Source organism: Musa acuminata, chromosome BXJ1-7 (assembly GCF_036884655.1).
Source record: "Musa acuminata AAA Group cultivar baxijiao chromosome BXJ1-7, Cavendish_Baxijiao_AAA, whole genome shotgun sequence".
NCBI lineage: Eukaryota > Viridiplantae > Streptophyta > Magnoliopsida > Zingiberales > Musaceae > Musa > Musa acuminata.
In genome coordinates this window covers 1,330,587-1,343,774 of record NC_088333.1, presented here as the reverse complement: position 1 = coordinate 1,343,774, position 13,188 = coordinate 1,330,587, and the positions used below count along the sequence as shown (strand labels likewise).

Here is a 13,188-nt window from a genome sequence, read left to right as displayed (position 1 = left end):
CACCAATCCAAGTCTTGATGTCGAACCACTATAGGCAACGAGTACATAGAGGAGGATGATGTGGGCGTCACGAATGTTAAATATGGTGTGGGCGAGAATTGGGAATGAGACGTCGTAGCGGGTGCTGGGCTGCACAACTGCGAGGAGGGGCTCGAGGAAGATGATCTCGGTGGCGACGACAACACTGACAACAATGTCCTGAGCATCCCAACGATAGTCATTCTCACTACAACGAGAGCCAAGCGAGACGATCACCACACCTTGAGCATCACAGTGGTGGTCACTCTCACTACATCAAGAGTCAGGTAGGATAATGACCATGCCTTTGAGCATTCCGACGGGTGTAGCGAGAGGCGGACCAAGTGATCCCGAGGAGAATGACCTTGGTGGCAACAACAACGATGACAACCATGCCTCGAGTATCCCAACAACGGTCGTTCTTGCTACACCAAGAGCAAGCAAGACGACCACCGTACCTTGAGCATCCCAATCGCTTTCACTACACTAAGAGCCAAACAAGATAATGACCATGCTCAGCCTTGAGCATCATGATGGGTGTAATGAGAGGCGGACCAGGTGGCAGTGCAATTGGATCTCATCATTGGAAATGGAAGAGATATTGAAATTTGTTAAAGTGTTTTTTTGTCAATATAGTTTAGGACGTTAGAACAAATGAGATTATTTATTTTACTTTCAAAATTATATAGATTTTAATATAAATTTTTTAAAGTAAAAAAGATCATAATATAATATTTAAAAAAAAAAAAAGAGGTAATTTATTTTACTTTTAATGCCATGGTTTGTCAGCGCTACACAAGGGTAGTGCATCATCGTCTTGCCTACGGGCAACCGTCAATATTAGAACTCCCGAATCTTGATGGCCGATACCAACCATTGATCGTCCACAGGTTCTCACCAGAGAAAGGTTGTAAGTGGTGGAACGATTCAAATCTTGATACCCTCTCCCTCGTAAGGTGCCTTCCCAAGTGAAGCGATAGCCATTCTATTCTGTAGCTGCAGATCTCTCCCGGGGCTCCTTCGTGGCGGCGTCTTCCCTGATCCGGGAGGCTCGGGGGTCTTTGCTCAACGTGATCCTAGATCGGTAGGTCAACGTACGAGATGAGTTTTTTTGCGCTTGGGTTATTGATTTGGGGCCACTCTTTCTTTCGCATCTGGTTCTTCTTCCGATCCATAGATTTCCGCCGAGATCAAGTGCGATTTCTCCCCTTGGTTTTCGATTTATATTTGTTTGGGTAAAATTTTGATGCGGAAGGCGAAAACTTCTAGCCGATTTGTTCTTATTTTTCGTGTTGATGTGGAAAGATTAGAACTTTAGCTCGCTTCTTTTTGTGGTCGTCAATCGTCGCAAGTACAAGGGCATTCTCCCTCTTTCCCTTTCTTATCCACTTGAAACAAGCACCACGGCGTGCACTGGCCATCCAATCGACTCCCTTTCTCCCCAAGAAAGAGTGTAGATCGGAGATGCTTCCATGCACCAGTGCACTGCCCTCCTCGACCTCCATCTGCAAGTTCATCTCTGACCACACCCTTCTTTCAATGCTCGAGACCAAATGCAACAGCATGAGGGACCTCCACCGGCTCCACTCCCAGCTCATCAAGACTGGCTTGGCCAGAGACCACATCGCCATCAGCAGAGTTCTTGCCTTCTGTGCCACCTCCCCCAATGGCGATCTCAACTACGCCATGCGCCTCTTCTTCCACCACCACCAGCCTAATGCCTTCATGTACAACACCCTCATCAGGGGCCTCTCCCACAGCTCAACCCCACACTTAGCCATATCCCTCTTCCTTGACATGCTGCACTCGCCCATTCCGCCACAAAGACTCACTTTCCCGTCGCTCTTTATAGCCTGTTCCCATCTCGGGCTCGCCGCCCACTGTGGAGCTCAGCTCCACGGCATGGCCTTCAAGCTCGGGCACGCGTCCGATCCCTACGTACGCAACTCCATGCTTTCCATGTACGCCAATTGCGGCTGTATAAGCATGTCGTCGCGGTTGTTCGACGAATGTTCGAGCTTCGACGTGGTGTGTTGGAACTCCATGATCACTGGCCTGGCGAAGAACGGGCAAATCGACAAGTCCAGATACTTGTTCGATGAAATGCCAATGAGAAACCTAGTATCATGGAGCGCCATGATCAGTGGGTATGTCAGGAGCGGAAGGAACGACGAGGCACTGCACCTCTTCTACCGAATGCAAGAGGAAGGGCTGAATCCAAATGCCAACATTTTGGTCAGCTTGTTGGGTGCATGTGGCAGTTTAGGAGCTCTGGATCAAGGAGAATGGATTCACCAATACATCAGAAGGAATGATGAGTTTGTGCTTGATCCAATAGTAACCACAGCTATCATAGACATGTACTGCAAGTGCGGTAGCATAAACAAAGCTCTCGAGGTGTTCGAGAACAGCTCGACGAAAGGGTTATCATCATGGAACTCTATGATCCATGGCCTGGCAATGCACGGGCACTCGGAAGCAGCAACTCGGCTGTTCTCAAGACTCGAGTCCTCGAACTTGAGACCAGACGATGTTACCTTTCTTAACATCCTCACATCTTGTAGTCATGCAGGCTCGGTAGACGAAGCATGGCACTACCTGTCGCTAATGATCGATGAGTATGGCATCGAGCCTGGAACCGAGCATTACGGTTGCATGGTTGATGTGTTAGGTCGAGCTGGACTCATCGAAGAGGCCGAGGAACTGATGCGAAGGATGCCTATGGAACCCGACTCTGTTATGTGGGGTTCATTGCTTTCAGCCGGTAGGGTTTACGGGGACGACGACGCGAGCAGGCGAGCAGGAAGACAGGTGATACAGTTGGATCATTTGGATAGTGGTGGTTATGTGGTTCTGTCGAACGTGTTTGCAGGTGCAGGCGACGTCGGCAATGCCAATGAGGCAAGAACAAGGATGAAGGAGAGAGGGGTGAGAAAGGAAACAGGGTGTAGTATGATTGAGGTTAATGGTGTTGCTCATGAGTTTGTGGCTGGTGGAGTGCTGCATCCTGAGGCCGAACAAGTATATGAAACATTGGAAAGATTGGCTCTGGAGTTACGGAGACAGTACAACGTGGAACTTGGAATTCTGGACACGCTAGAATAAGATTGCTCATGGGTGAGTCTAATGATTTGAAAATTAGAATCATTTACTAAAAGCATTGATGGATACGGTGGGTATGGCAGTCTATCAATATTACTTACCAAAGTTTGAGATTTTGAAATCTCATCTGAGAAATTTTCTGATAAAAATTTTGACTGGTATAGGGAAGGTATTGGAATAAAAAGTCTGGTCTTCATCACTTATTTTTTAATAAATTAAATTAAAATAGATAAAGTGATGGTCTACCAAACTCACTTATCAAAAATCAAGAGTTATAAATCTGATAGATTTTAGATAAATTTCTCAAAAAAATTTTAATTTTAATTTTTTTACTTTTTAACGTAGAGCATCTCGTTTTCGATTTAATCTCATAAAGCATTTATTATTTTATAAAGGATGAGATTAATTTTCACCTTTTTCTTGATGATTATTGCCTTCGTCCAACATTTGTTGTTGTCACCACGCCCTTGTCTGTCGCCTCGAGTAACCTTGTTCTCGTCTGTCATCCTCACTCTTTTCCACCATTATTATTGCTAGGGAACTAGCCTGTTAGTTGTCGTGCTCTTATTGTTGCCTCTATCCTCACATGCTCGTCTATCATTATTGAGGCACCTCATGTTGAAGAAGCAAGCTCCTACTTGCTTTCATCTATCGCTCTCCTCACCCCTTGCTCTCCATCGCTTTTGCTCGCAAAGATGGAGGTGAACGGATGAGGGCCCATGTTGGGAGGAAGGATGCAACGATGGCGCGGAGCCTCACCAGTTCTACTAGGATGACAACAAAACCTTTGTGGACGGGGCAAAGGTAATGAGAATGCCAACAAGGGACAAGGCATGCGAGGATGATAATGAGATAATAATGGGAGCCAGGCCTACAAAGCCTTCCCGAGCAAGGCAAAGGTGATGAGTACAACAATGATAGGCCTTGTAGAGGCACTGATGATGACGATGAAGTGACAAGGCGAACACCGTGGGTAATTTCATCTTTTACGAAAAAAAAAAATTGCCCATAATTTTTTTTAAGATGTCAATTAATAGAGACTTGATAGTTGATAGTAAGATCCTAAGATCAAATGTCATTTGATTTATTTATCCTATGTATAAAACATATTTCTTACCAATTATCTTGGAAACAAATAACATAATCTAGGATCTAAAACAATGGCAATTATATGACTTTTGAGTTGAGCAAGAGACACCATCATTCTTCCATCCTTTTTATTCTTGGATCCTTATTGATCCTTTTTGTTCTTTCTACTATCTTTGATACAGTTCAATTGGTGAAGGATTTGTTATTTTCAACTTGTGTCGTCACTGACACTAATGCATCATTTACATGGATCTGTTAAAAGGACAATACAATGCTATGGATATATAGGCTGGCAAAAGCTGCAATTGAAGACACACACCATGACTTGCTTCAATGGTCTTATGAACCCCCACACACGAAGTGTCAGCACCTACATTAAGCTTCTATCTTCAAGAATTGGGCATTTGGGCTGACACAAAAGTTACAGATATCCCATAACACATCTGTAATCTCTACTTGTAACAAAAAAGAATGTTCCTCTACAAGTCATAATGGTCCAAACTCCATACCCACATCTCATGTTCTGGGATATGATACCAGGAATAAAACACTCTTGATCATACAGTGCCAATAGTGTATATACCGCACCAATGCTACGATCTATAAGCGTTTGCAGAGGATAATCATTATCGACGAATTATATGAGCATCCAAGCCCTCATCATAAGAAACATCATGGCATTCAAAAGGGAGATCCAGATGACTCTCATTTCTTCGCGAGCCTCCTTGCAGCTCCGACTAATAGGGCCTTCCCGACAAGACCAGCCTGAAGACCACAGACCACAGCGACTCCGCCAACAACGACCCATTTCCAGTCAAGTCCGTGAAGCTGCGTACTGTTAACAATGCCACTAGCTGCTTCAGAAGCCCTGGATGTCTCTGCCTCAAGTGGAGTGATGGAGCCATCAATCGGGATCTTAGTGGTGATCCGTGCCATGAGCGCACATCTGGAGAGAGAAGCCTCTGTTTTCCTCATCATTTGATATGCTCTCATACCAGATTGCAGTCTCTTAACCGCTCCCCACATCCCATGACGAACACCAACCTTGGCTACGTCCTTGGGAATGCCCATGTCCTCGTAGTGAACGAGAGTTACCTCACATGAAGATAGCTGCCCATCTTGCTTGCGCGATTCCACTGCACTCATGGAAAAGAAAAAAAACAAGAGAACTTTTTGGTGGCATCCTCTACTATTCCTGATAAGTATGCATGGAAGTAGTGCTGCAGCGGACATGCAAAAATGCAGGTGCAGGTGGATTAATTTCCGATACTAATGCGTCACTGCCTGTCCTACATGGTGTTTACATGCTATGTGAAAGGTAAAAAGCTCAACTACATAGGCCTCGTGTGGCTCGGACATGGCCAGAAGTGAGCATAGCACATCATCAACGACAAATTGCCGCCGAAGAAATCAATGAAATGCCTCTCCAGGGAATGTGTGTATATGAAGCATTATTAGTATAGAAATCGTCAAACAATTGTACAATGAAAATAACACATGGCCAATGGAAAAAAAAAAAAGCAGATTTAAACTTTAACATCCAACTGATCAGACTTTCTGGAAATTGATTCTGTGATTCTGTTTTGTTTGACAATGAAAAGAGCTTTGAAGACTCCCGATTTGACTAGAGATACTGCCTTGTACAGAACTTAATGGTGGGAAATAATCAATATAGCTGACCCCAAATAATTAGGACAATAGACCCTCTTGTTGTCGTTGTAAACTGGCTTGCTAGTTTCGGTCTACTATATGTTGCTAAACTGACTGGATAATGAAATTGATACCATTGCAAGAGATCTAGTAAGTGGAGCAACCTGATCACATTCATTGGTACGAGGCTGTGTTTTGGTAGCTTAGGAGCTAACCAATGGAAGCTTGATAACTAACATCACAACTCCAGAAAAACTAAATAAGATTTGAAAAGTTACCAGCCCGGATGCGCCAACTTGAGAAATACAGTTCAACACGCCTGGGTTTTTCATTCTTGGGTAAAGATTGGTATGGTACTCCCTGTACATCATGTGTTGCAAAACAATCAACAATCTTTGAAGTACAATTGAATTTAGAAAACAGTGCAATATAACTAATGCTAGTTCTTTACAGTTTTGCTGCTAAGTGCTCAGGCTGGGAATGATATTTATCTTCCAAATATGAAAAATCAGGTCATGCAGAGGCAAGTTCAACACTGCATTTTAATGAAGTTCAAAGCTTAATTCAAAGTCTACCAAAGAGACACTAAACCGAAAAAAAGATAACATAGATGATATTCTTAAGTGTAATAGAAACCAGTTGGTCAGCAAGCATTAACAATACTAGTTTGCAACAGATAGTAAACTTTAGTCAAACAAACTTGTAGATACGGCAGTTCTTGGAACCAATTAAGCAGAAAAGACCAAATCAAGAGCCTTTCTATTTTATTTTGTTAGAATAAACAATTAACTTTCTATAAAGCAAAGTCAAATTCTAAGCTTGCAAGGTACAATTGCTTACTTGCATATTCCATCGAGCTATTATATATATTTTAGATCACAAAAGCAGACAATACCAAACACATAAAGAAAGAGTGAAAATCTCTTGCAAATAAAATTTAAAAAGATAGTTAAAGTGAATATGCACATCAGAGCATTATGTGACAACTTAAGTGCTCTTAATTGGAAGAAAAAAAATCTACAAGATTGATGTAAGACCAAACATATATTATATGCTAAAATGTTAAGCACTTAGGTAGTGACACACAAAGTTACTGTCACAGAGATGATGATGGTAAGATTGATATCTTGGGTTACTAGATAAGAGATAGATATTTAATATTTCTATATCTAAAACATGATGAGCACCCAACAAATTGGGACAAAATCACTTTAGGTAGTTAAACTAGAGAGTAGGGACATTGTTCGTAAAAGAAATCAATGAAATGATAATATGACAACCCAATGCCAAATGTTAGGAACTCAGCTTTAAATACATTATCATGGGAAAACATATGGCATGTGTGGTGAGAATCATTCTGTCAGCACTGGGTGTACACTCACATGGAAAAGAAGTGGAATGAACACAGGATGCTGTGTAATATGTTTTACAAAGATCTCTCATTCAAAATGAAAAGATGGCTTTCCATGAATTGCTGTTAAGACAATAGGGAACTTATGCACCCAAAATAAAGAGGCTTTGCTTAACCAAATATTTCTCAATTAAAAGTTCCTCCTATGATAAGCATGCTCCCATTGAACAATTGTCAGTTACTTAAGCATAAGCTAGAATGCTACCAAGAATGTAAAAGAGCATTAAGCACCATCTATAGTTTGATGATTAGAGATAAGATGGCATATATATTTGTATACCTTTGTCACACAGTAATAAGTACCCCCAGACTCCCATATACGTCGACCAATTATATATTCTCGATCACTGCAGAAGAACGGGAACTGCACACAACAACCGTCTATTCGGGTTATCTAGGTGCATTCAATAAAAAAATCAGTGCCATGATTATAACACTTGATTAAACCTTTTTTATCCAGTGATTAATCATGGTTCCACTCTCAGGAATTTCTTCCAATATTTCGTAGTATGCAAGCATGGAATCCCATTTAAGCCGAAAATCATCATCCCAAAAGAAGTCTCGAACCAATTCAGGAGTTGCATCCTCGAAAACAGTTCTGCTGCGATAAATGATGGGTCCAACCTGTGAAAGATGAAATAAAACCAGAATATTTACCATATTTAAAACAAAGTTTCCTCAGTTATACTAATTGTTGTGGAGAAATTTAAGTAGTAAAGTTATATGGCTTTCCAGAACGCGTGCAGAAAAATTTCGATGATGAAAACATGAAAAGGAATGAAGCAATATTCTACAATATAAGAACAGTATGATGCATAATGTATTTAAATAGACATTAATCAAATTTGTCAAACTGATAGAAGGATTTGTTAAGAGAGTAGGAGATACCTCAGGCTCATGACGCCATGCATGGTAAATCATATTGGGTGTGGTGCGCTCCATCTGATTTTGCCAAGCTGCATCTCCAACTTTATCATCTAGAAGGTGCAATAGATGTTCTAAATCCTTCTCAGAAATGATGTCATGCTCAGCCACAACCACTCCATTGCTGGAATTGGAGATATTGAACATAGCAAAAGTCATTTTCTTTTTCAATTAAGACACTACAAGATCCAAAGCCAAATACAGTTTATTTGCAATCATGTCCAAAATACTTAACAAGAATGTAATTTGCTGAAATGGCCAGTTACAACTATTTTCCTGAACTCATGAGACAACTTCGGAGAAAGCTCTGGAAAGAGTGCTCTTAGTTGACTTGATAGTCATAGCTTTCTTGATCGCCCCAGGGGAAAAAAATTGCTTCATTACAGAAGGCTTCATCCAACAAAAGAATAACAACACGAAACAAGAAAAAGTAACCAATAAATTCATAGAAGATCATGAATTTAATAGAGAAAGTACTTCATTATACAAGATTTGTGGTCTTCAAAGAAGTCCCTATGAAAATGTCCTAGATTAAAATGGCCTTAGATGGAAAAAAAGTCCAATCTATAGTACATAACACAAAAAATTCTAATTGACATGCTAAAAGGTCCTTTGACAGAGAAGAAAACAATCTATAACATAAACCAATTAAGCATTCAACATGTTGAAAAGTGGCTACATACATATATATATATATATATATATATATATATATATATATATATATATATATATATATATATATATATATATATATATATATATATCATTGAAAATTAGCTAATAAATGGAAAACTATCATGACATATATATATTTATAAAAATATTTAAGTTGGATTAACTTCTTCCTAAGTACTCCATAGGCATTTCTAATTATGGAAACTTATTTTCTAGCCATTTGACAAACCTAGATTTAGAAATCATCTCATATATTCATTCTGTATATACCTCTCTTTAACAGGTGAATTGCATGGTCCAATTAATCTCCTATACAATCATCATGAAACCATAACGATAAAATAAAGAAGCAAGTTCAACCAGTGCCACAACTATAGAGGGATATGAAACTGTCAAAACAATAATGCATTATTCAGCAGGTCCATAAAGTTCCACAAAGTATCAATTTTAACAAGGAAAAGTAATATTTTTTTTCATCAAATGGAATCACTTGCTACAAAATTAAAGAAAGAAAATAGTGCAGCTTACAACATAGTATACCTCAAATAATGTACATTTAACGATTATGCTACATCAGATATATTAGACTGAAATAAGAAACTAACATGTCATATTTCAGTTATGGTTTAAAAAAAGGACTCAGTGATAGAAAGGATCAAAATAATTAATTTTAGTCATTGTACATGTCTCAAGTTAGTCAAACACAAGCATTTAAAAAAATCATTAGTCAAACTTTAACAATCAACTTCACCAACCTCAAATGTACAGGTATATGACAAATTAATTTCCAAGTGACGTTTAGAATGTCGTTACACCCAGACCAGTACAAAATGGGCAGTATATATTGGTCAAAACGTGAATCGGTACATGTACTGCCTCCATTTCAAACGGTCCAATCCAACTTCTTAAAAAGAGAAAAAAAAAAAAAACTATTTAGCTCTCTTTCAGGCTTGTGAATGCAAGCCCTCTTCAACCAAATGTAAGCCCACTTCGCTCCTAGCCTCCTACTAACACCGATCGCCATCCTCCATATGTGCCATCGATTCTAGTTTGTTTCTCCTCTTCTCCTCTTCCTCCTCCTCTTACGCTTCCTCTTCCTCCTTCACCACCACCTCCTCTTTTTCCTTCCTCTTCCTTGTCTTCCTCCACCACCTCCACTTCTTCCTTCCTCCTCCTCCACCACCATCTATTCCTTCCTCTTCTCCTTCTTCTTGTTCTTCTTCAAGACTTCAATGTACCATGTGTCAGTATATTGGTATCTACCGAGTCTGGCCAAGGTCCGATAATGGGTGCTCGGTGCAAGACGACAATCCTTTGAGTCAAACTATGAGTAATCAAATCATTTTTATGGTTGCTAATAAATTATTTGGACTTGCTATACCTCTTCTCATACCAATAGCAACATCAAGTCATGATATTAGATATTTTTCTAACAATGAGCTCTGGGTAGAACAATACTTATCAATAGCAATCAGATTTCTTATCATTGTTTGTAGTAAAATTTTCTTAGTTTTTCCTCTACCTCTCCTCATACAATTAAATAGAATTGATATGCATTATCTAATCACTTGCAGTATGTCTTTGAACATATTTGTACAATCCTAAATAATTTCACTTATTACGGCTCCACTTAATTTTTTGCGAGTGAATACATTAAAGCCCTCCTTCATTGGAACAAAAGTACCTTCACTTGCAAGTGGCAGATGCACTTAGTGCTGTCCTAAAAAACGAATTTCTGATTTAATACCAAGTATATCCTATATGTCTCATACGAAATCCACCCAAGTTTAACATATCGAAGAAAAACAAGTAACAACTTGGCTGAACCAATAGATCTAGAACAAACTCAATCCTAAATCCTAAAACCAATTCCAGATCCATTCCCAATCTTGCAAACTTTTCTTGGAACTTAGTTACAATAGTTCAAGCTGCTATCACCATCAATTGTAAAATGCATGACAGTACTATACTTAAAATTTAATTCTAAAAATAAATCTCTAAACAGTCTTTGTTGTTCCAGAAACGATTACAAAGCAATCAATAAAAATATCTATACATATGTCTAGAAAAATTATAACCATAATCATATTGAAGTAGGATTGTTTCCATGTCTTAATTTCTGAATGTTTCTGTCAGATTCTTCATGTCTGTGTTGTGTATCCAAGTAACACTGGTATACATAACATAAGACAGTGGCAGAACACAATGGGAGACTACATGACTTAAAGCCGCATCAGGTAAGTACTGAGTTCACGTAGTGTGTGTATTTGGAAGTAGTAAGGTGCAATAGGAATGTACTGTTCATTACAAGTGTCCAAGAGCACGTTCATGAGACTAATAACATATGCCACAAAGTCCTATAGTGGTAAAATCCTAGTCCATAAAAAGGAGCAATTTGAAATTCAATAGGTTGCTGGTGGCATCATGGTTCGAAACATCCAGAAGGAGTATACAAATAATATATTTGGTCATATACAGTGCATTTAGATACAGAATCCACAAAAGTGAACAAGGGAGTATCCTAGTGGGTAACTAGGAGATATGGGCTAGTGATCACAAAACATTCTTTGGCGCCATGGTAAGATTGCTGCTTTTTGGCTTGTTGATCAAGGTTCAAATTCCGGAACGAGTCTTTCTAACTAAAAGGTTTAGGCTGCTTTTACTGACCCTCCCACCTCCTACATTGGTGGGAGCTTAATGTAGATAGGCTGCCTTTTGTCTGAAGCCAATGAAACCACAATATCATAGAGGACATCAAAAGTAGGTCGAGATCCAATAACTCGAGTGCCCTCTATTGCACAACAGACAAACAATGGGATGCAGACTTGTTAAAAATGAACGAAAATAGTTGGTAATGCAGACACAAGAATAAAGAAAGGTGTCGATAAGTTTCTACTACAAAAATGTAAGATTCTTGCTGCGCTTTCCCCATGTAATGAAGTATATAGTTTCTACTCAACATTTTTAAGTTAGCTTTCATAGACATGGTGACTAATCAACATTTATTCATTAAAACTCGTCCAGTTGCCGGCATGAAGATTGTCAAAGTTCACTAAACATATTCAAGCATTTACACGCACAAGAGCTAAGATAATTACCGTGAATTCACGGTTACTTGGCATGCTTATGTATAGGATAACTTTCTTAAATGAATCCTCCTCAGAAACAATTCGTGAAAAGGAAACGGTAAAATGCAAAATAACACTACCACTACAAAAAAGCTGAAGGGCGGGCGATGCAACCTACTTTGCTTACAAAAATTAGGGAGAGTAAATATAGCATATACCCGAAAAGACCAAAGAACAAACTCTATAATCCCAAAAGTTGAAACTTTATTATACAATGTAGAGAAGAACTTCTTAATAAACAACGAGAAGAAAGAGGGGAAAGCTCATCTCAACCAATCATCATTAGGTAAAGAAAGAAAAGTAAATATCAAACGCAATTCAATCAGCCAGAATAAGAAAATAAGCCAGATTCGAAGCGTAGCTACCTTAAAATGTCACCACCTCCTTCGACCAACGTGGAGCTCGTCAAAGCCGCCGCCCTCGACCCCGTCTCCCCCGCGATCGATGGTCCTTCGCGTTTCCCCTTGAAGCTCGACCACAGCCTCCGGCACACCGAGAAGGCAGAGAGGGCCGTGAAGGCTAGCCAAAGCCGGCGTGCTCCGAGCCCCGGCGGCGCCGTCCAGATGAACCGGAACCTGCTCCGGAGGCCCAGGAAAAGCAACCCCGTCCAACGCGGCCGCCACGACCATCCGATCACCAGCCCGATCATCACCGCCACCCAGATCGGCACGGCACAGAGCAGCACGTCGATCAGGGTTTCCACCACCGCCGGCTTACTCATCAACTCCATAAAATCGGCGTAGAAACCCTCCATTCTCCCCTCCTCCGGCGCTCGATCGCCCGAACCAACACAAAGATAAAGAACGAATCAATTGGAAAGAGAATAACCCCAAAAGATCGATCGATCTCCGTCGATTTCAGCTTTGCGCGTGACAAGAAGAGGGGAAAGGAAAAAAAGGAAGTCTTTCTTCGAAGGTGGCTCGGGGATATACCCGTTTCTAAAATAAGACACGACGTTTCGCACCCATAAATTACGTACTCCAAACTTACCTGCCTTTTCATTCCAGGAAATATTCAAATGGGGCGGCCCACCGGACGGGTATCGCACCGGGTTCGTCCGAACCGTTTTTGCAATAAAATAAGACGGTGATCAGAGCGCGGATTAACATGAGGAGGTATAGATAAAGAAGTGGATATAATTCTCCGCGGTTTTCGCTTCGCGCGGGCCGCGCGTCAACAGGGTGTTGG

General features: G+C 40.3%; 2 protein-coding genes across 2 annotated transcripts; one reads left to right on the top strand and one right to left on the bottom strand.

Annotated features, from left to right (window-relative positions):
- Positions 1-1,316: 1,316 nt before the first annotated feature.
- Positions 1,317-3,321, top strand: LOC135678118 (pentatricopeptide repeat-containing protein At2g42920, chloroplastic-like). The gene has a single exon (XM_065190518.1). It carries the CDS (start codon positions 1,483-1,485, stop codon positions 3,121-3,123), a length of 1,641 nt encoding a protein of 546 aa, XP_065046590.1. The 5' UTR covers positions 1,317-1,482; the 3' UTR covers positions 3,124-3,321.
- Positions 3,322-4,619: 1,298 nt separating this feature from the next.
- Positions 4,620-12,901, bottom strand: LOC135678117 (uncharacterized). Its single transcript, XM_065190517.1, has 6 exons — positions 12,366-12,901; positions 8,159-8,318; positions 7,718-7,894; positions 7,551-7,634; positions 6,138-6,219; positions 4,620-5,345 (listed from the first exon to the last, which is right to left on the bottom strand). Exons 1-6 carry the CDS (start codon positions 12,752-12,754, stop codon positions 4,915-4,917), a joined length of 1,323 nt encoding a protein of 440 aa, XP_065046589.1. The 5' UTR covers positions 12,755-12,901; the 3' UTR covers positions 4,620-4,914.
- Between the last annotated feature and the right edge of the window lie 287 nt (positions 12,902-13,188).

Coding starts and splice junctions, on each gene's coding strand:
- LOC135678118 (XM_065190518.1), top strand. CDS start 1,483: ATGCTTCCATGCACCAGTGCACTGCCCTCCTCGACCTCCATCTGCAAG.
- LOC135678117 (XM_065190517.1), bottom strand. CDS start 12,754: ATGGAGGGTTTCTACGCCGATTTTATGGAGTTGATGAGTAAGCCGGCG. Junction 7,635..7,717: donor TTAATCACTGGATAAAAAAG/GTTTAATCAAGT, acceptor TGTTGTGTGCAG/TTCCCGTTCTTCTGCAGTGA. Junction 6,220..7,550: donor CTTATTACTGTGTGACAAAG/GTATACAAATAT, acceptor CATGATGTACAG/GGAGTACCATACCAATCTTT.